At 37.9% G+C, this 23,630-nt stretch overlaps 1 protein-coding gene across 2 annotated transcripts; it reads left to right on the top strand.

The window, feature by feature from the left end:
- Window positions 1-9,709: 9,709 nt before the first annotated feature.
- On the top strand, window positions 9,710-21,825 carry il13ra2 (interleukin 13 receptor, alpha 2). 2 transcript variants are annotated; one of them, XM_020708902.3, is made up of 10 exons: window positions 9,710-10,009; window positions 10,140-10,252; window positions 10,502-10,653; window positions 13,117-13,273; window positions 13,377-13,497; window positions 13,895-14,079; window positions 15,147-15,298; window positions 17,179-17,326; window positions 20,479-20,590; window positions 20,681-21,825. In XM_020708902.3, exons 2-10 carry the CDS (start codon window positions 10,162-10,164, stop codon window positions 20,766-20,768), a joined length of 1,206 nt encoding a protein of 401 aa, XP_020564561.1. In that variant the 5' UTR covers window positions 9,710-10,009; window positions 10,140-10,161; the 3' UTR covers window positions 20,769-21,825. The 2 variants fall into 2 exon arrangements, with proteins under 2 accessions (XP_020564561.1, XP_020564562.1); XM_020708903.3 differs by having other exon boundaries at window positions 9,911-10,009; window positions 10,118-10,252.
- The last annotated feature ends 1,805 nt before the right edge of the window (window positions 21,826-23,630 follow it).

The raw sequence follows: 23,630 nt of genomic DNA, 5'->3' as shown, positions 1-23,630 counted from the left end.
TACGGTTATATCTGTTTTTGTTTTTACAAGCTCTGAACAGCACAACTGCCTTTCAGACATGATTCATGACAGTAAAACTGTTGAATAAAAAGGTCGTATTTCTTTGGAAACGTTCTGTTATAACACTTCAGATCAAAGAAACTATAAGTTTAAAATACTGGGTAAATGGTGTGTACTTGTATAGTGCTTTTTTTAACCTTACCTAAATGCCCAAGGCACTTTAGAGTTACAGTCCCATTCCCCCACACACATTCACATACTGATGGCGGTGTAGGTACCATAACCATTTGGCTTGCAAATACCGTTCGGAGTCCTTTCGACTGAAGGTAACGTCACACTACGGTAACCCCACTTAGACAAACTACGTAGCGTGGAGATGTGCTCGGGCTCTACATATTTTCATTTCAAGTTTACTTTTTATAACCTGAAGTTTTTTCCTTCATACCTTGTGTCTGACATTATTCTTTGTAATGTTTATACATAGATTTTGCCACAACACCCTTTGTAAAAAAGATCTGTGGCTGTTAGAATGAACCGGCTGCTCCACACAAGAGAACCGTTGTCTCTGAGCAGAGCAGCTGGAGTCTTCGTGTTCCCAGGCAGGGAAGGTGCTTTGTAATAGTGTGCGGTCCGGAGAAGGGTTCCACAGTCCTTTCAGATGCAATGCATTTCATGATGTTCATAACAATAAAAGCACGTTTAGAAGATAATTTCGCTCCGTGTCGGAGCTCTGTTTGTTTATACCGGACCGCATAAAATTTCTTCTCAGGTAGTATCGTAATTTGTCCAGACCAATCACTATCTGACAACGGACAGCCAATCACATAATGTGACGTCACACTCGTCGAAGGACCCCGAAGGGTTGTTGCAGGCCAAATGGTTATGGTAACTACAGCGGCCTTGCTGCTTAATTCTGAAACCAGCACCAATAGGAGCAATGTGGGGTTCAGTGTCTTGCCCAAGAACACTTTTACACATAGGAACCAAGGCAGGAACCAATAATCAGAATTAAAAGACCACTAAGAATGCTTTTACAAATCGATGAAAAGATAATCAGAGTGGGACTTTAAAACCTTTCTAGTAATTCCACTATTGTGAAGCAACAAGGTTTATGTTGTGGTGCCATTGTTCATAAGCAATTCCTGAGGAATTATTTTCTTTTCTTGATATGCATTTTTGAATCAGTGAACACAGAGTGGATGTGCCCACAAACGCCAGTTTCTTTTTCTCCTCTGTTAACAGGTCATCCACCCAAAAGCTTTCTGTTTTGCTCAAGACTAATGTGGAAATTCTAGTTCTCTTTTTCATGATTTACTTTCAACAACGTTATCTTCCTTGGTTTTCTGCCTCCACTTTGACTCAAACTGCGACAGATGGTGAAATCTGACACGGATATTCACTTGAAGTTAACCTTTAAAGCAGGGGTGTGAACTCAAATTCACAGTGGGCCAAAATTAAGCAGTGAAGTAAAGTCACGGACCATACTGAATATTTATTAAAAAATTAACTGCAACTGATATATAATCTTTAACCTTTTCATATAGTGTCTTCCTATGTTATATTCTTTTGTTACAGCCACGTTAGCTCCGCACACAAGTCAAACAGCTCTGTCATTTATATTCCTGAACAGATAATCTGCTTCCCACCTGTCTTGAATTCTGTTGTCCATCTCTCGTTTGGCCATTTTTGTGGAGGGTGAAATTAATTTGTCTGATGTGACTGGAGCATGGCTGTCAATGACTGTCAACAGAAAAAAGCAGCGCTTGCCCGTTTTGACTGTGTCCTAACATACTAGCAAAGCATTGTGGGATCTGGTTAAGGTCCTGTGGCCATGAAGATCTGAATAATATGTGGTCTTCAAGCAGCAGGCTGCTTAGAAGTGGTTTTACAGTCTTTACCTTCAACATAATCCCTGATTTTCTGCTTTACCTCTTGAGGAAATTATAACCTTCTCATCCATGTTCGAGTGTAGTGCACATTATGTCACCAAACAACAGTATTGTCACCCATTAAAATGACAGACATTACAAGAATGAAGACTCCTGTAGTGCCAATTAGATGAGGTAACACATTCATAAAATCAAATAATGTTTTCCAAATAGTGAGAGCCCTGGAAACTGGAAAAAAGCTGAATGGAAAAGTGCAAAAATCCTCCAAATAAATTCAAGAAAGTGCTGCTTGTTAGCGTTCAGCCAATCGGTAAGTGTGCATTAACATCCATAACTGAACTGCCCATACTTAAAGACCCACTCCTATCAGCTTTTGATCTATTTTCAAAGCCTTCCCAGAGGTCTTTTAACTATGATTATGCCCTTTTGGTTTTAATGCATCGGTATGACCTAGATATAGGAATGAACAGTCAAAGTGGAGTGATAATAATCTTACTGAACAGAAGGTGCCACTCAAAGTGGGAAATATTAACAGAAATAAAACTCAACATCCTCATGGCAACAAACCAGGCCATAGAGCAGAGAAGAGGACGTATTCTAGAAAGAAAAGACACTAAGACACAGAGCACAGAAAAAGAGGAGCCTTAATCGAACACAAACTAATTCATTTAAAGTGCAGACAGCTGTGTGCCACTCCTTGGTGATTGGCAGGTGAGCTGGCGGAACCTTCTGAGGAAAGCACCAGCCAGCCTGCACAGAAAAGAACAAACTGAGAACAAAACAAAAAAACCCTGAAAGATTGCATTAGTTTTTATTAAAAACAAACACCTTTGTAGTTTTACAGGATATAACTTCTGCAGGGCTACAGGAGTTTATTAGAAATTTGCTTCTTAGTTGTGGGTAGGACTGTTAGAAATAGTATTCACAGTTTGAATAAGCAAATATTTAGAAATGCAAAATTGAGCTTAATGTTCCTTTTAAATGTCTTCCATCATCAGTGCACAAAGTCAAAGCGCTGCAAATCTTGCTCTAGCTTTTTTATTTTCCCAGCTCTGTTCCTATAAATGTCCTGTCTAGGCGTCATATTAATCCGACCGGGCACTAACCCCAATTATTAATTTCTCCTTCGTGATCATGTTTACAGCGGTTGGCACTGCCGTGTTTTGAAAAGGAAGCTACCCACATGTCACAACTAAATCCGAGTCCCTGATTGGTCGCAGCGTCGTGTTGCTGCGATTATGCGTGAACATGTTTAACCAGTTGAACATTCAACGCGTTAATGTTCAACGCGTTGTATGCCATGACAGAAATCTGACAGAAGTAAAAAATAATTTAAAAAGAAAACCCACATTGCATCAACTAGTCAGCTGAAAGTAGTAATGTAATCATTTAAAAACAGACAGGCATTTGGCAGTCTGTGTGGAAAGGTCTTTGGCAGACCTGCTTCTGTTTTCACTATTGTTGTTAACCATAAAAGCAAATGTCTATGAAGACTCTCATAAAAGCAAATTCAACTTTTTTTTCTAAAGCGCTTTTTCTGCTACAGAACCCCTCAAAGTGATTCACATATTAAATAATAATAAAAAGAGTAGTTCAAAAATGGCAATCATAATTTAAAAAAAATCCAAAATGCAAACACATCGCACAAAAACAATCCGTCCATAAAATCAAATTAAAATATGCGGACATGTAAAATCTATGAAAGCTAAGATAAAAAGATGATTTTTTTCTTAAAAACCTCCACAGTGGATGAAGCCCTCACATTTTCATGCAGACTTTGCTGAAATGTGGCCTCGCCGTGGTTTTTTGTGTGCTGACTTTTTTTGTATCACAAGCAGACCTGCACCCCAGGACCTGAGGGCTCTGGGAGGGCCATAAACTAGAAGTAAAAAAATTAAGGTCTAATTCCATTTAGACCATTTAGACTATGGAAGCGATTGTGTAGCATAAATAAAAAGAAAAGTCAAAACCAGAAATGCTTTTTCATTTTCAAAATGAACCTGCATTTTTTGAATCAAAATTAAAATGAAAAAGCAATCCACCAATGCTTTTTTCATTTCCTTCCTCAACACTGCTTATTCTGTCACTTAATTAAAATGATAATGAAAATAGTATTTGACATTTCATTTTCAAAAAGTCATCAGGTAAATGTGTAGCATAATTCATTTAGAAATTTTCTAATTTGACAATTAAAATGGATTAATAGAAATGCTTTTTAATTTTCAAAATGTAACTGCATCAAATGACTCAAAATTAAAATGAAAAACCAATATTTCAAAATGCTTTTTTATTTTCAAAATGTAACTGCATCAAATGACTCAAAATTAAAATGAAAAACCAATATTTCCAAATGCTTTTTTATTTTATACTTAAAACCGCTTATTCTGTGTCATAATTAAAGCGAAAATGCAAAGAGGGCATTGCATTTGCATTTTCACATCCGCCCTGCGAACTTTGTTTCAATATTCATTTAGAAAAAGCATTTCCAGCGAGGAGGCGGGGCGATGACGTCACTGCTTTCTCCGTCTGTCCGGCTGAAGTTGGCTTGCGATTCACAGCTTCTGATTCGCGAGGGCACTAAAGGAACATTCCACTGCATTTTTCGCATTAAGATCCAGGAATCCAGGTATGAGCAGTCCAGGTCCAGCGGTTTGTGAACAGGACCCGGTTTTAGGTGATCTTAATGTGAAAAATGCAGCGGAATGTTCCTTTAGTGCAGTGTTTTTCAACCAGTGTCCCGCGGCACACTAGTGTGCCATGGGAGATGGTCAAGTGTGCCGTGGAAAATTGCCCTCATTCACTGATCTAAAAACATTTCCCATCTCCAGGAAATCAGCTCTTTGTTCATCCAAACAGGTCCTGATAAAACACTGAGTAGTTAGGAATATGAAAGATCACAAAATACTTTTTTCTTTGTGTTTATTTGATTCTATTAAAGACATTTTTATAAGAATGACGGTAACGCGATTTAGCTGCAACTATAACTGTTTTATGAAAAGTCCCGCAGCTTTTACTGTCTCCACGACTCCACCAATCATTCTTGAGGCTTAATCACATGTCATCAGTCTGACCAATCAGAAGTGTTTAAAGTATTCACTTCCTTGTTCCAATTTAGCTCATAACTCACACAGTTCCAACAAAAACACCGGCTAAAGCTCGTCTTTAGCGGTGTAGCTATCCACAGAATCAGGTATCAGACTGGAACAAGTGAACAAAACCATGAAGCTCAGAGACGCGAGTCTTTCTGCCTTTTTGTCGCAGTTTTTACACTACATCTCCCATGATGCATTAGCTTAAAGGGACAGCGCCTCAGCGTACAATAAGTCGTCCTTACACGTCTTGAAACCACAACGAACATACAGTTTGTATGTAACTTAACTTTTATTACATCTTTTAGAAAAAACATCTGCAACTTCCTGCTTTTTCTGCCACAATTATCACAAAAATGGACGTCAGATTGCCGGGGGGGGGGGGGGGGGGGGGCTGTAGATCAAAACAGACTGAGTTTCTGCTTTTTTTTTTTTTTTGGGATGCTGGTGTGCCGCGGGATTTTTCTCAAGGGCAAAGTGTGCCGTGGCTCAAAAAAAGTTGAAAAACACTGCTTTAGTGCCCTCTCGAGTCAGAAGCTGTGAATCGCAAGCCAACTTCAGCGTCGTCTGACCGCACCGATTTAAAAACATATGCTCGAACCTGGCTCGTACCTGGGGTTGGGGCGGGGGGATGCCCGGAACTCCTGGGGGGTGATGGGCTGCTCGTCTGGGGCTGTGGGCGCCCTTCTCGGGTGGGGCCCTGCGCTGGCTCTCCCGGCGCGGCGGGGGGGGCTGTTCTCCTGGTTGGGCTGGGGTGGCGCTCCCTTTCCCTCCGTGCCTCCCTGCTCTCTGGCTCTGGGGGTCTCGCGGCGGCCCTGCTGGCCCTGGCCTGGGTGGCGGGCTGGGTTGTTCCCTGCCTGCTCCCGTGTGGCGTTGGGGGTTCCGGCTGCCGCTGCTGCTGCGGCAGGGGTCTTGGTGTGGGGATAGCTGGGCACCCTCCTTCCTTCTTTTCATATTCCACCGTCCATTTTAGAAAAACATAAACACTCACCTGAGCACAGGTGTTAGCTCACCTTTGCACTAAGAGTTTGCATGATTGAATGACTGAAATATTTCACACTAGTTGGTTTAAAGGCATAAGCATGCGTGTGTGAACACTATCGGTTTTGTGTATATGTTGACATGTGGACATTTTTTTCAGCCAGCAGGTGTGTTGATAATAACATTTGAGTGTCTGTATGGACAGGCCCGCCCTTTTTGTACTACATTTGAACCTTACCGTAATGATAAACAACCAGTAAACTTGTTGCTTTATGCTGCTTCATGGTCTTATCCCCCCCCCCCCCCCCACTATTATCACCCTCTTACCCCCCCCCCCTCTCTCTTACATCCCTCTCTCTTCTTCGCTTCTTTCCTTGTCCGTCCGGTCCAACACCAAAGATTTTCAAACATGATTGAAATTAATAAAGTTTGGCCTCGATTACAAAAGGGGTTTATTCAGACATACCTTTGCTTTGTCTGAAGATTAATAACCCCTGTTGTTAAAGTAAAATATGTCCAACACAAGAGGCCGTCAGCTCTCATCTGCCTGCCCAGCTGTTGGACAGGAAAAGTAAAAAAAATAAAAAAAATAAAAATAAAAACATATGATCGAGCAGAGCAGGTCCATAAATATAATCATAACTGTAATAAAAGCACATTATGAAGATAGTCTCCTGCAGCTTTGCGCTGAGTGAGTGTTTTTGGTCCAACCAGCAAATGTTTAGCATGGTGAAATCTGCTATCTGTTGATGGGCTGTCATCAAACAGCAAATTCAGCGCAAAGCTGGAAATAAATTTGTAAATATGTGGGAATTACATTAGTCTTTATTTTTGTTCTGGACATCACTGGAAACACAAATTCATATGATGGTTTCTCAGAAACAGCATTTCCGCCTTTGGCGATCATGATGATGCAAATACAATCCCCTCTTTGCATTTTTGTTTTAATTATGACACACAATAAGCGGTTTTAAGTATAAAACGAAAAAGCATTTTGAAATATTGCTTTTTCATTTTAATTTTGAGTCATTTGATGCAGCTTCATTTTGAAAATTAAAAAGCATTTCTGTTAATCCATTTTAATTGTCAAATTAGACATTTATAAATGGATTTTGCTACACATTTACCAGATAACTTTTTGAAAATGAAATGTCAAATACCATTTTCATTATCATTTAAATTAAGTGACAGAATAAGCAGTGTTGAGGAAGGAAATAAAAAAGCATTTTGAAGTATTGCTTTGTCATTTTAATCTTGAGTCAAAAAATGCAGGTTCATTTCGAAAATTAAAAAGAATTTCTATTAAACCATTGTAATTGTCAAATTACACATTTCTTAATGAATTATGCTACATATTTAGCAGCGAAAATTTTGAAAATGAAATTTCAAATACTATTTTCATTATCATTTAAATTAAGTGACAGAATAAGCAGTGTTGAGGAAGGAAATGAAAAAGCATTTTGGTGGATTGCTTTTTAATTTTAATTTTGAGTCACAAAATGCAGGTTCATTTTGAAAATGAAAAAGCATTTCTGATCTTGACTTTTCTTTTTATTTATGCTACAGAATCGCTTCCATATTAGACCAATAAAAGAACCTTTAAAGCCATCCTAAAGCTAACCGGTACCCAGTGCAAATAGTTTTCAGCAATGTGCTCCTTCTTTCTGGTCCTGTTGAAGGGCATACAGCTGAGTTTTGTAGCATCAGAGGTATAAATCACACTTCACAAAATCTACTGCCCCACTCATGCTTCCTGCCGAAACATAAACTACTGTTTGACTGTAAATTTGTTTACCAAAGAGAAAGAATGTCATACTGGAAGCACATAATGACAGCATCATTCTGAAGACAGTGCAAGACATTCATATCAATGACAAGAATCCTCATTCCAAACAGGTGAGAGAAACAACTACAGAAGAAAAACAAACTATTCATAGTATATGGGGAAAAAACCAAAACAGATGAAGAAACCCCTGATTTGATCATTCTCACACTTCACAGTGCTTCACAGCACCCACACAGCGGAGGCGTTCCCAACAGCCCCATGTTGAAAATGATGAATCTTGCCTTGGGTGTGTCACTGTGAACGGCTCTCTACGCTGTCAACCTGAAAGTCAACATCAACAGTTCACACACAGAAAAAGACTTTGGGATAACCAGTTTTAACACTTTCAAAAACCAACAAGCAACTCAAAAGAGCTCCTAGGAATGCTGGTAATAAATGACCTGACAGCACAAGTCACTGCTGATGGCTAAAGCTCGATGATAAATGGGTTTCCCCCCAAAAACCCTAGGGCTATGTGCAGTCATAATGGTGTGGCTGATGCATGCATGTCAGGTGATAAGTTTTCAAAATGTGGAAATATTAGGAAATATTTGTGTGCTTTGATTTATGAATTCCTTTGAAAAACAGCCCTAATTTTACACACACATATAGATTGTTTTATTTTGCTAAGCCGCAGTCTCAAGAGAGCTTTAAAGCTTCTGTTTTATTGTTTTTAACAAATTATTATTATTTTTTGCAGTTTTTTATGTTGCATCACACAACTGAAGTGAGAGAGTTTATCAGAGAATCTATCATAAAAATAAATACGCAGGTTTCTACAGTAGGTACATGCAAAACGTTTGCATACACGCTTTTATTCAAAAATAGTGGTGGTGTATCCAAATTTTCAGAAAGACTGCGTGCTTTGATCACTAATTAAATAATTCAATTCAATTGAATTTTATTTGTATAGCCCAAATTCACAACAACAGTCGTCTCAATGGGCTTCGTACTGTAAATAATGCCTTTAATTGTCCCACAGTCAAGATATTCCTGATAGTTATAGTACATGGTCTATTTAAAATAATGAATAATGCACAACACATACTTCATTTACAATTTAAATGGTTTTCTTCCTTTTTTTCTGAAATTTCCTGTAGATGTTTTACATGAGAATTTCTCAGGAACATGCAACTAAAAAAATAAGGCTAATGGAGCCTTCATCGTTTTTACTGTAGGCAAGGACATCTGACTTGGCCATGCAAAAAAAAAAAAGTGCAAAAACTGTGGGTGGAAATTGTGGGTTTACACTCTCAATATCCTCAAGGATTGTTGGTGTCACAGTGGGAAAATTGCATAGCAGACAGTGCGGATGTACGCTATATTACTGCTTTAAATTGTCTCGTATTTGAATGGGGTCAAATTTCCTCAGGCAAAGCAAATGGTTACGAAGCTAAACATGTCAAATGGTGGCTGGACTGCTGCAGTGCTACCAAAAATGAACATTTTTGAGGCAAGAAAACTGAAGAAAGGCATAACATCTGACCACCAGAACAGCCATTTGTTGGTTTGTAAAGCCAACACACACTTATACTGTTTTCTAGTTTAGCTAAAGAGTTATGAGGTTGTGACAGCATTTTAACTGCAGAGTCTCTGAATGTAATCCATCCACCTTCCTCCGCTTATCCGGGACCGAGTGGTGGGGGCAGCAGTCTAAGTAAAGATGCCCAGACTTCCCTCACCCCGGCCACTTCCTCCCGCTCCACCGGGAGACCCTGAGGAGCGTTTCCCTCCTCACATCTTCACATCACATCAGAGATTTGATCAAAGACATCAGCAACCAGAAGCGTTTAAAAGCATGTGGATGAAGTCAGTATCTGATTTGTTAATTTTGATTAAATTAGATCCAGCAACAACAAAAAACAAATCAATATGAATATTGTATTTTTATAACGAATTATCTGGAGCGCATGATTTGTGTCACCAGAGTTTAACAAGCAAAAAGTCTGCTAAGTCCTATTTTCCCGTTTGTTTTAAGACAGAAACAGGTTTCATTATAAATTCAATATAAGTGCTGTAATGGGATTTCTATGTTGTGCGCAGCTTTTTTATTTTTTTTTAATCGAGACTAATCTTTCCCTGGAGCATTTTACCTGGGAAGTAAACGGGAAACTCCAAATCGGAAGCTGACTTCGGCTTCCTATAAAGTCCTCCTACGACAAGCCTGCCGCATAATTTCCCCTGAACCTCGAGCAGAAGGAAGGAACACGCTTCTCTCATTCTTAGTGAGTTCGCGTCTGTGTTTTGTTAAAGTTTTTTTTTAACCGATCTATATATCTCGTATAATCTCTCTGTTTTAATCACATTTTTATTCCAAAATTTGCTTAATTTAGTTTCGCCTTTTATTTGACCCAGCCTCGATTAACGCACAAGACTGATGATGGCGACTAAATGTTGGCTGCTTGACCCTCCTGTACTGCTGCTGCTCATAATCTGGAATGAAAGCATGCAATGCAATGGATTCACAGGTCAGTTGTTTGATTTGGTATATTATTAGTTTATTTTAAGGTGTGTTTCTCTTGTAGACATAATAACATATTTGTAGGTATAAATAACACAGAGGGAATATATATAGTCATTTAGGGGGAAAAATAACATTTGGATGCTTCAGATTGCTGAATTTGTGTGTCATAGGTTTAGTTTCTGTATATATTTAACTTGTGCAACAAAATATATTTTTTATCACAAGAATTTAAGAGCAGCCTTTTAATTTACAGTTAACCCCCCTGAGAGCATCTCTGTGACAGACCCTGGTCATCTTGGACAGCTAGAGATTACCTGGGACCCTCCAAAAGGCTTAACTGACATGGCAGAGTGCTCAGTGACCTATCATCTGGAGTACTTCAACACCTACAAGAACAGATGGAGTGTGAGTCTGTGTCACTGTTCAGAATGAGGTTCAACTCTCTTAAATGGTCAAATGACCATGTAACAACACATATTGTATAGCATAAAATGCATATGAGTTAATAGTCGGAACATAGACAAAAACAGAACATTTACTGATTTTTTTTTCTTTTTTAACAAAATAAAAGTTTTTAAATACCTAAAGCAAAGAGCTCCATACATTTTTAACCCCTATTTACGTGAACAGTTCGACCATTTGAATTCAATATATGACATTTCTAATACGCATTAAGCAATACAAAATCTAATTGGTGTCAAAAAAATCCTTTCAAAGTAGACTTCTTGCTCCTGAGGGGTAATAATTAGCAACATTTATAAATCATTTTTGACAGGGATTTCATGTTTTCAGTACCCACAGTACATTCTGAAGTATTTCACACTCTTAATTATATTGCGTCAATAAAATTCTGAGTCACACACAGAAAAGGAACAAAAGGACTTCATGAGGCGTTCCCAAGCAATGTTAAGAACCTTTTCTTTGTCTGTGTTAACTGTTAATTGCACAACTGCTGCTGAACGTGAGCGTGACAGTGATGACCAGCTCTTTCACAATCACCCAATGACTAACCCTTTTGGACAAAAACAATTTTGAAGGTAGGATGTGAGGCATTTTGTACAAGCAAGATCTCCACTGAGAAGAGGTCAAATTGAAAAACCACAAAGGTAGTGTGGTGCCTAATTTATTAAATTTCCTTACCGATCATCTTTGATCTACTGTAACAGCATTTCCAGTAGTCTTTGAAATGATGATGATGCCGTTTTTAGCCTAAATCCAAAAACCTGTGTAGTTTTCTAGGACATAGCTTTTTCAGAGCGGCAGAAGTTTGTTAGAAATTTGCCTCTGAGTTGTGGGGGGGACTATTGGTGTAGTGTAAGCCTGCCCCCATTTCCCATTATCCATTTGTTTAAAAGTTCTCCTGCTAGCTTACAACCCCTTACAGCCCCAATCTAACATTAGTGGTGCAACAAAAATGATGAGTAATATCGGAGCTATCCAGCCGTACCGTTTTGAGCCAGCTACCAGCTAGGATGAGGGTAAATAAAGACGTACATGGATCTGTTTGTCTGCAAGTGGCTGCATCGAAATGGAACAGACAGCGAGGTTGTGGCCCGCCCATTGTAACAACTACGTCACAGCGACAAGGTTTTTCAAACAGCGTTTTTTCATCTGCTCCTGATTCACAAAGATTACCATTCTACCTTGCTACCTTTTTAACATAGTCCACTTTAGCGTACGTTTTTATACAAAAAAAAGACCGAATTGCTGTTTGTAAACAATCTCCACCACACATATCTATTTTCATAACTGTATCGTCAGCATCATTGTTTTATGAATAGAGATGCTGCAAGTTAGCGTAGCTGCCGCTAATGCTTACCGTATAAGGTTACAGTTTTCTGCTCACAGTAAGTATTGTCACTAGTGGATGCGAGTCAGAAGACTGACTGTAGGAGCCAAATCGAATCATTTTATCCTGTTGGTGTCGCCATGTCATCTTTGATGGCAGTCAAAGATACAGGTTAATGAGTTGACCCCAGGCAGGTGTGTTTCTGCCAGAAGGACAAAAAGTTGTTGCGGTTAGAAATATATGAATGAAATTAGATTCTGTGTTGACAATATCAATAAAATCAACTATTATCTGGAAATTGGATCGGAGTGCAAAGACTTTCATTTTGCTCGTTGTACAGGAAAACAACAGTTTATTTGACGTTGCACACCTAAGTAGCTTAGTATCTTCAAGTTTTAGACATAGCTCCTATATCGATGTGTATTTTGTGGAAAGTTTTTACTGTATTTACGTATTTCCAACATATTATGTGACTGTTCTACAGTTTCTCCAAGCTTAAAAAGTTCTGCTTCTCAATGAACGAGGACCCCACTTCCAACTCCATTACCCTTAATCATGTAGCTTTTGCTTTTGATTGGCTCTTACCCTTTTTGTAGCTTGAATAATCAATCAGATGGAGCAGTGACTACGATAATGATGGAGTCACGCCCCTCCGCGTCTTCATCTGAGCCATAATAATCACGTTTGAAATTGACCTCCTATTGGCTCACTAGATTCATTAAAAGGCAGACATCAATGTACACAAAAATACCAAATACTGACCAACTTATCAGCCTAGCCAGTGAATCAGTTAACTCTCAATGTAGATCCTTTACACCGGCCTTTTGATAAGGTGACTGGATATTTAATATTGAGGAAACTTACTTTCCCTGCGACAGACTGGCGACCAGTCCAGGGTATCCCTTGCCTACGCCCAAGTGGCCGGGATAGGCTCCGGCAACCCCGTGACCCCGAAAGGGAATAAACGGTTAAGAAGATGAATGAAACTTACTTTTTGGAAAATAAAGAGCTTGTCTATTTTTAATGAATGTGGAGTGCTGTGACTGACATGTAATGGCATGTTTCACTGTCTTTTTTAGGCTGTAAGAACCAGTAGGAGAACCTACACCACTCAGTTTGATCTAATGAAGAATGTAGAAGTAAGGGTGTACACCTTGCTGGATGGGCCGTGCACCAACAACACCGTGATTAAAAGTAAAAACTACACCGAACTGATTCAGAATCCTCCTAACACCGGTAAGTTTTCAAGTGCTGCAGATTTACAATTCAAATAATGATTTTTTTTTTCTTTTGTAGAAAATGACTGACCGACCTTTGTTGAAACTGTATTTACATTCAGGTGTTACTGGTACCGAAATCCAGGATTTTACCTGTGTCTTCCATAACATGGAATACGTGGAGTGCGAGTGGAGAAGAGGTCCAAAGACGCCCGCCAACTCAAAGCAGAATCTCTATTACTGGTAGGTCTGGAAGCATAAGGCAAAAAGCTCTGAGCGGTCTGAGCTGTGGTCTGCCAGACTTTGTAATGGAAACTTTTAATGGTTTAACACATGTTTCATTAAATCAGCATCCTTTGGTAGGATAATCAGTGACCCAAGGAAGAATGTTATTCTACATTTGCTCCTCTGAGAACTAGAGAGGCAAATGCAGAACAGTGAGGACTTGTAGTTTAGGATAAGGGTGTAAACAAGTCTGCGGAATTAAGGTGGAATATGCTTTACTATCTACATGTATCTGACATCTAAAAATGTGAGATAAACAAACCAGCCAATGACCTGTGCAAAAGTGAGGTTATGACAAACAAAGATTGTATGAATGAGAAAGAAAGACATGATCTTTGGTGTGTCTCCTCTACAGGTATAAATCTTTGGAACTGGCAAAGGAATGCCCAAACTATGTTTTTTTAGATGGAGTCAGGATTGGATGCAACTTCTCAAAGAAATCACTTCCAAACTTCATGGATGTCATTTTTTGTGTAAACGGCTCCTCGCCTGAAGGACCATTGAAGACAACTTTTACTTCCTTAAAGATCCAAAATCAAGGTACAGACATGTTCACTGATGGAAAATTTTAGCTCTTAGGTGTACTATTGCTTCTCTGCACAAAAAAAGTACCACATAAGTTCTTTGTTATTTTGATTCAAAAGATGTTCTGGTCCAGTGACGTGCATTGAGGTTGATGACTGGTGAGGCACTCAGCCCTCTGGAGTCAGATTTACTATGAAAGAACTAAATATTTCACCATTCATCCAAAAGCAGCTGACAGCTTATAAAATACACACCAGATCATATTTGTCTTACAGAAAATATTTATTTCATAGATAGAACACTCTTCTTGTGTATAAATTATTCATATATACTGTAAACAAATAGTAACTATTTCTGGTATTTTTCCAACTTCAAATTCTGGTGCTTTAATTAGTGTTATCAAATGTTGTCTGTGAAAATGATCATAAAAATAAAATAAATGATTTTACTTACATTTCTATCCACTTACTCCCATGTTATTTTTAAAAAACAAACATTGAAAAACATGTTTGGCCTTACTTTTTGAGTCTGACCGCCGATCCTTCTCCACAAAAAGCTCTATGATCTGTTGGAAAAGTCTTCCATATTTTCTTTTATTTTATTCGAGTTTTCTGTTTCTACGGCACCAGTGTAGCTACAAAGCAGCGGACAGCTCACGTCCCCTGCTGGTGAAGCTTGCCTCACCTAAAGCCTTTCCTGCGGGCCTACAGCAGCATTTTCAGCGCATGTCTCTGGTAACATTGAGTCCTGCCGTCAGACATGAGGCGCAGCGCCTCAGAGCCTTACCCGTAGTTTTTGCTCCGTCTGTAATCGCGCAACACTCAAATTCAGCGATTTTACCCTCAGAAACTGTGGAAGAAATGTTGAGTTGACTAAAAATGTATATTTAACACAGATAAGTGGAAAATAATATTCACTTAATTTACCTTTTTCTATTTTATCACGATTTTGACAGGTGAGGCTCTGCCTCACCTGACCGCACGTCACTGTTCTGGTCTATCTTGTCCTGTTATCTTCCTGATCTGTCTTTCTGTAAATCTGTTTCCACCCTGTTTTGTTATGATGTTTTCATGTCTTCACAGTGAAGCCTGCAGCAACAGAGAAGCTTTATCTGCAGGCTGGTGGTGATAAGCTGGAGCTGCAATGGGAGAACCCTGCAGGGTCAGTACCTGGGCAGTGCCTGGAGTGGCAAGTGGAGCATAATCAAGAAGGTCCCAATGGCAAAATATCAAAGGCAAGCGTGCAGCTTTTCAATAAATTTTTTATTTATCAGAGTATAAGTTTTGTTTTTTTGCATAGTTTGGCCGTGGGTGTGATTTATATGTGATTAACCCTTGTGCTATCTTAGATTACCCCACCCTTCCATTGACGTGTTATTCCTACCTTGACAAAGGTGGATAAAGGTGGAAAGATTTCATGTAATCCATGGACACCAGTGAAGATCACAAATCATTGAAGAAAAAAGTTCAGCGCACTGTCTAGTGGGTCTAGATGACCCAACTCCCAATGTTAAAGTGCCTAGGATAGCACAAGGGTTACAAAAAATAGGCTCATATGTTTATCTTCCCACTAACAACCAGTAGAGGGCACTGTAGGTGTGTTTGTCAGTGTTTGCTATCAATAGCAGTGCAGAAGAAAAAGCCCAGCTCAGTTTGATCAGCGGGTGGAGTCCAAAACCAACATGGAGGAGAATCGGGTTGTTCTTCTCCTGACGTTTGTGATAGTTTAATTACTTGCATAGAGACAAGAAAAGATCCTCTAATTTTATTCTTATCTTTATTTATTTTTTGTCCTCTGACTAATGCGGGACAGCAAGTCGTCAAACTTGGTCACAGAGAGACAGAAGTACCGCCGGAAGCGGCCGTCCTATGGAATCAGCTCCTGCAGTAGATGACTGAACCTCAACATATGAGGAGAATCTCTGAATGATCTCATGAACCCAGTCATGGAGACATGATTACCGATGCTTTTGTAGAGCTCTTTAAAATAAATAAACCTGATGTCTCAATATCATTAGTGTCTTCTGTGCATTGTAAATGAGATATACAGCCAATGCTTTCATGTAGCGATGAGGCCAAAAGCCTTTTATAGTATCTCATAAAGCAGAGAGGCGGTGGACATGAATTTGACATGTGAATTGCATTCAGTGTGAATGCAGCATTATGCCAGGCTTGGCAAAGTTGTTCTGAAACATCACACTTTTTCCAAAAAGTGTGACTTATACTCAAAAGCGACTTATAGTGTGGAAAATTCGGTACTGTATTTTAAACTCACCAACCCGGCTTTTAATATTTTTCCTTTATAATTGCTAAAGTTTTGAAAAGCTCTCAGTAAGGCATCATCTTTTTTACTGCAGAGCATTGAACAGTTTTAAACATTTAACAGTCTATTAAATTAAAATACAGAAATGTATTGTTGGTGAACAGAATGCTGCCTCTTGCTGGAGGAAGATAAGATAAGATAAGACTTTATTGATCCTTAGAGGGAAAATTATGTTACAGCAGCCAAACAAGAAATGCAACAGTTAGAAAAACAAATGGCAAGAGTAAGAATAAAAATAGTGGTAAAAATGGTAGTAAAAGTACACATCATAAACTAACAGGTAAAAACCCCAGCAGTTTCAGCGGTCCTAGGAATTAGCTCCTGCCAGGCATCCTGGTAGACTTTCCACAGGGCGGGTGGGTAGTTGACTGTACTTTGATGCATGCGTTGGGAGGGTCCAAGAGATGCTCAAGACTCCTGGGTTGTGATGGCCTGGGTCTTGGGTTCTCCAAGGGTTGATCTTGCGGCAGTCTTTCTAACTCTGACATGGGTGACTGGTATTGGGTTGCCAAGGAGATAGACTCCTTCGATCTGCTTCTCCACGCCAGTGTCTGAGGGGTCCTGGCTGCAGCTACTGTCATTTCCTTCTACTGAAGGGTTGGTGTGGGTTTTTTTTTATTTTTAATGATAAAGTAGACAGAAAGACAGTCACTTGTTTTACTTGTTTTAACATGCACTGCTTGCAATCATTTTCAAGCAAAATACATTTGTCAAAATCCATCTTTGTGAAGTCATAACTTTTTTTCAATGGCCCAAATACAATGTTTTTTATTATTTTTTATTTTTTGACAGGATGAGACTCTGGTAGAAGACACCAGTCTGGCCTTCCCGTTGAGTACAACTGTTAAGAAAAACTGCTTCAGAGTTCGATCCAAAATGAGCAAGTACTGTGTGGATAAAGGCTTCTGGAGTGACTGGAGTCATCAAGTGTGCCATCCAGGTAGTCATGACTCGCTTTGATTTTCTTCCCAGCTCATTCTCAAAGATGGAAAAAGAGTTTTCTTGGTTTGAATGGATCAATTATCTCTCATGTTATTGAGTGTGTCATTTTAAATGGCTAAAGATTGTAACTGCAGCCAGTGTATTTTTGGTCTTTTGAATGTACTTTCTGTATTTGAGAAAAAGCTAAGCTGCAAAGAAAATTTTTCATTTAAAGTCACATCAATAAGACATGAGTAATTGTAACGTTTTTCTCATTTCCACCAAGACCTGGATGATTATGAATAGTAAGTTGTCATAATTCATTTTTATGTTTGTTCATTTCTTTACTTTTCTTTGAACTTTAAATGAAAACTTGTAGCACCACCAAAAGGAAAAAACATAGGACTTAATATATTAACATTCATACATTAATTGTGTTAACTATTGTGTATTTTCTCCATAATATATAACAGGCAGATTCATATGAAGGAAGGATGGAAGTTTCATCTTCATATTACGTTTGTTATTTAATGAGCCATCTTAGGTAAACTGTTTGGAGTATAGTATTAAGGATGAGACTGCATACAAATGCCTTTTGGATTAGTTCAACAGGATGCTGTGATGCCTCATCAGACAGGAACAATAGAGCTTCACTGAGCCAAAACTAATGGGGAGGCAAGTAATTATGACAATTCACATGGAAGTAACTTTGCAACAGACTGGCGACCTGTCCAAGGCGAACCCATTAAGTGGGTTTGGAAAATGGATGGAAAGAAGTATCCTTTTGCCTGTCCATGACCTACCAGACATCAATAAAGACCCACTCCGGTCATCTTTTGACCTATTTTAAAAGCATTCCCAGTGGTTTTCCTTTATGCTGTTTTTTTGGGAAAAAAACAAACAAAAAACTTGTGTTGTATTTTAGGACACGGTTTTTGCAGTGGCAGTAGTTCACTAGAAATATATCAGAAATTCGCCTCTGCGGGACCCTTCCCTTTCCCTGTTACAGAGCCGAGCAGGGAGCTTGTGGCCTGCCCAGCGTAACAAATACGCTTTTTCAAACGCCCTTGATTCACAATGATTTGGATAAAGAAATACTAATAAGCTTAATTTCCTTAATTTCCTCCAACACAAGTTTCATCAGAGTGGGACTTTAAGGGCTCCATGTGAATCGAGTGGAGGCCCTTATATAGTGATGACTTGGTGCTGAGTCTCTTGTAAATCCAAATGTTTGTGCGTACCAGCTGTATCCAGCCGGAATCCCCCCAAAGCTTATTATGGCTCTTCTTATTTTCACGGTGGTTTCCCTTAGTATTATGGTCTTCCTAATAGCCTAGTGACTGAATTCAGTTTTCTTTTTCTATTTGTTTGAATATATAGTGGTTTGCCCTCAGTCTTAGTTGTGTTGAATGATTCACATTCAGGAGAGAGAAATAGTAAGACTAAATGATTGTAACAGAAATGAACCAAAAAGCAAAGCTGTCAGTCAATTTTTTCCATGCTGTACAGTGTTGGGCCTCCCCCTTGAAGGTTACAGAGAGTACTTACCTCATGACAACAAAAGAAGAAAATTAATAGAGGCAGTGTAAGAATATGTCCTTACCACAATCCTTAAATCCAATAATTAAGCGTTTTCAGGTGTGTGAGCAGTCTTTGCCGAATCATGCTTGTTCCACACCTCCTGTGTGTCTGCTTGTTCTTCAGATATGCTTTTAAAGCATCCGTGCAGACGGCTTGTGTCTATTCCATTAACATAATTCTAGAAAAATAGCAAGGAGATGACACCTTTGATGACAACCCCTTATGTGTGCAGTCACAGCAGTACAGCATGTACTAACCTGATTCACTTTTTATGAGGTTGTAAGGCTGTCTGACTGCTGGGAGTTGTTAAGTAAAAAGGTACCGCTGTAGATTTCATCCTATAGATCCATGAAAGCAACAGTGAAGCAACAGCTTTAACGTACTGGAACGTTTGTGTCAAGAGGAAGCAAATATTCAAATGTGAATAGTAATAACAAAAATGTTTAATAATTATTTAGTCAAATTATTGATCACAACTTGTGGGAAACTTTTTTATTTTATTTATAAATATGTTGCATTCTGGATATTTATTTTTTATGCACAGAGCAAATCTTTCATCAAGATTTGAATCAATTTATCCAGATTCCCTGAGTAATTGCATGATTTCAGATGTTATATCAGTGCCTTCACTTGATATATTTAATGTCATTTGATTGTCATATTTTTGAAACTCAATAAATGTTTGAAACACAAATGCAGTTTGTTTTCTGTTGCAAATGACAAAACAGTGCATTCAATTGCAGTCATTTACTCAATTACAAAAAACAAGTGTTTTTCCGAAGTTCCTTTTTTTTACATGTATAAAAAACATCTTACCAAATATAAGATTTATTTGCGGGTAAACGTTTGTTCCTTTTGCTATTTATTATTTGAATATTTGAATTTTGGTAAAGCAAATAAAATCTTGGTAAGAGTCACAAAAATACAGTTTGTTTTGCAAGAAGTATTTAAGTCCACTGGGGGAACTTTCCCCATATTTCAAGTAAATTAATAAAAATATATTATCAAACAACTCTGTATTTAGTGTTAGAATTTTAAAAAGCATTGTGCTTGAATCAAATTTTTTACGTAAAGTCCCAATTTTGAGAGTAACTCCAGCTTTTAGTTTGAAAAAGAAAAAAAATATTTTTAAATGTTGATACAAAATGAAAAATGTAAATTATTGTAAACAGAGGTCCAAAAATAGTTGATATCTGAGTTTATAGTTTTAATCCAAGAAAAGGTAAAGTCTTTAAGATTAGAGTCGTTATTAGAGTCAGTACTGTGGGATCCAAATTCTAAAATTAAAGTCACAGAGTTCATCATAATTAGGGTTTTATTGTTAAAAAAATCTAGAATTGAAATAGAAAAACTTAGGGGGGAAACATCTGACATAGTTTTGATTGCTCAGAAATCAAAGTGATTTATTATTCTGAGATTAATGTCAAAATTTTGAGGGAAAAATCCTATTGCGGTATTAGGCGACCATGATCCTTCTTTCTTTATTTAATTTCCTATGCTTTTGGATTCCTGTAATGATTGATCATGGCTAGATATTTCTGCATTGTAAGGCATGTGTAAAATAAAGCCTGTTTTGTGTTTTATCTTTAGAGAAAACCGAAGTTCCCCCTGAGCCGTACAGGGTTCCTGTGTACTTGTGCGCTGCTGCTGCCATGATCGCCATGTTGATGCTGCCTCTGTGTGTGTGGGCAATGATCAAAATGTGAGTCAGTACATGCAAACTAAAAACTCTGCATAGTAAAAATTATTCTAATTCAAAGTGCATTAAGTTCAAAGTTGGTTTCCATTGCAGGAGAAACTCAAAACAAGAGAAGAAGCTGGACTCCGTGCTGACCAATCTTTTCACCAAGAGCTCTACGCGTGTTATCCCAGATGTCTAATGTGAGAACATCTGCCAAATCTAAGAACACCTGCTGCACTGCTTGGTTTTCAAGTTTTAGCTATAACATGTACTAAGATGTTACTACTCAAAAATGCCAGGAGTTTCTTTTTTTTTTTTACATAATATTACAGAAATGCTTGAATTTACAAACTTTTGTATGGTTTGTGTGAACCACTTTTGGAGGACACTCCACAGTCACAGTCTTGCCATTTGACTCCGAAGTTGGTTTTCACCTGTTGTACTCATTTTACAGTCAGTTATCCATTGAAAACTTTTGTACTGATGTTTCACAAATTGCAACACAGCTTGCCAATTTTTTGTTCTTTTTATTTTATAGAACTATAATACTTTACACTACCTATATATTCCATATTTTTATAATAATTTTATACATCATGCTTTTGTAGTTGTTTACTTTGTTGCCTCAACTCTTGCCAGTTATAGATCACCAAATACACTCATATTTTTTTTCATCTAAAAGTTGAAGTGTTTTATGAATGGTGGAAGAATCTGTGTTTTGTCAAATGTCATTATTGCACTTTTAAGTGCAACTAAAATGTTTAAGTATTTGTGGATGCAGAGGTAGATTTAAGCCGAAATGGTTACAAGCTGCAAATCAGACGGGTGTACCAGTGTTTTCAGGCCAAAACCTCGTCTTTTATTGTTGTTTTTTTAAGTCTAAACAAGCTGCAAAAACGGTTTCTATAACTTAAACTGTAACTTTGACTACTTTGCAATACAAGCTAAAATGCCTCAGCTAATAACAATGTTTTTTAATATACTTTCTTTTTGGAATTTGTAGCTATTACTTGGACATAATAGCTTCACTGTTTCGATGGATGTAAATTTCCATTTTGAGCTTACCTTTATCAGTTTTTAAGCTTTTATATTTGTAGTTATTTTTTTTCCATTATACTAGAGAGATACAAAGAAAAAAACAAATTTGCTGACGGATGGTGGTGTGTTTTTTTTACAGTATTTAAATATGACATATATTCACTTGTTGTGAAATTTTGTTACCATCTACTAACCACAATTAAAGTGACTGAAATTCATCTGAAAGAAGTTTTGTTTTTTTCATTAAATATATATACATATATTGCAATTTCGTTGGAATTTGTAGTTTTTGCAATCAAGTGATAAATTCAAAGTGTATGAAGTATTTAAGTGAGCATTGGTGGAGGACTCCATTTGTAAATTAGTCAAACATTTCAATAGTGGATATGACGTGAGAGGTGAAATTTTGGATCTTTTGACTTGTGTGTAATGACAGCAACTCACCCAATGATGAGGGAGAAGTTGATTAAAAAACTTGATTCTTCCATCTTCAAAACCAAGACAAGTGAGCAGGTGTGGTGAATGTGTTAATTAGGTAAAAGGTCACAGGATCAGGTGATCTGCATCAATAATCATTGATGATGAACTGGAACGTTAAACTTGGGAGTTGGACAGATGCATAACATGGCCTTCATGACTTGTAAACCTCATTTCTTTAAAAAGGTTCTGCTTTTGATGTGTACAATTCCATGATTTTATCCTCACTGATCAATTATTGTTGTATGTCTTTTTTTTTTTGGTTATCCACTCAATCAAACTGTTTTTTTTTTAAAGTTGTGCTTCTATAAATTAAGCACATGCTGGAGGAAAATTATATATTTTTTAAAAACCACAAGCAGTGAACAGCCATAAACTGGTCACAATCCCAGATATTGCGAGGCGGATTGATTTTTTTGTTGTACAGTAGTTGTGATCTCAAAATCTATGTTCAGACTGCCCTGGGGAGCACCCAATGGCCACTTCCAAAACGGTCAAGTTCACACATCGCTACGCAAGTTTCTCCAACAGTTTTTTAGCTCCACGTACATGTTAATAGTAAGTGGCATGCACTATGGGACTTATAGCAGATGAGAATAATAATAATAATAATAATAATAACAATAATAATAATAATAATAATAATAATAATAGTAGAAAACCTACACTTTTAGGATAAAAATATTGATACACTATAGTATTTATCTAAGCAGGGGAATGGGCCTCTCCTACATGAGCGGGGGCTTGGTGGCTAAAGCGCTCTACCTCCAAATGTACTTTTACAAATTCTGGTAACCACAAACTGTCCTGCATTTTGTGAGCGTAGTGTTCTGTCCGGTTGATTTAATACAGGATGGGGTCTTAGGCAGGGGTGTCATTAAGGCAGGGGTGTCATACTCATTTTCACAGAGGACCACATCAGCATAGTGGTTGTCCTCAAAGGGCCATATGTAACTTATACATGTAACTAAATGTATTTAGTATATTATAACTTTTTGAAATGACAATTACAGTTGCATAGAAAACAAATGTTTGTTCGTTACTCTAGCATAAATCCTTTTACATTTGATTCTTTCAGGTTAAGTTATATTGACAGTGTTTAAGTCCTAATGTATAGTTGCCCAATCTGATATTTCAAGTACAATTCCCCCTAGATATGAATAAAGACACACCAATTTTTATTTTAAGAAATTAAAAACATTTATGCTCTCGGGGGCCACATAAAATGACATAGAAGGCCACATTTGGCCCCCGGGCCTTGAGTTTGACACATGTGATTTAAGGCCTTCTGGGTTAGCAGGAGGTGTAATCATGCATGTGTTTGTTCCCTTATCTGTCTCTGTGTGCTCCTGTGGTTAACTGGTGACTTGTTTGAGGCCCTCAACTTCACTTGACATTACACTATGATCATAACAAGCCAACAAATTAATAAAAATAGTTAATGTAAATGTCAGATCTATGCATTTCACTGTTCAGAGCAAAGCAGAGGTTGTGGCTGGGATCGACAGCTTCTCCTGAACTTGTAGCTTCCTCAAAGGGTTCTGGT

This window comes from Oryzias latipes, chromosome 14, assembly GCF_053564925.1.
Source record: "Oryzias latipes strain Hd-rR chromosome 14, Olatipes_Hd-rR_3.1".
In the NCBI taxonomy this organism is placed as follows: Eukaryota; Metazoa; Chordata; class Actinopteri; order Beloniformes; family Adrianichthyidae; genus Oryzias; species Oryzias latipes.
This window is presented reverse-complemented; position numbering and strand designations above follow the sequence as displayed.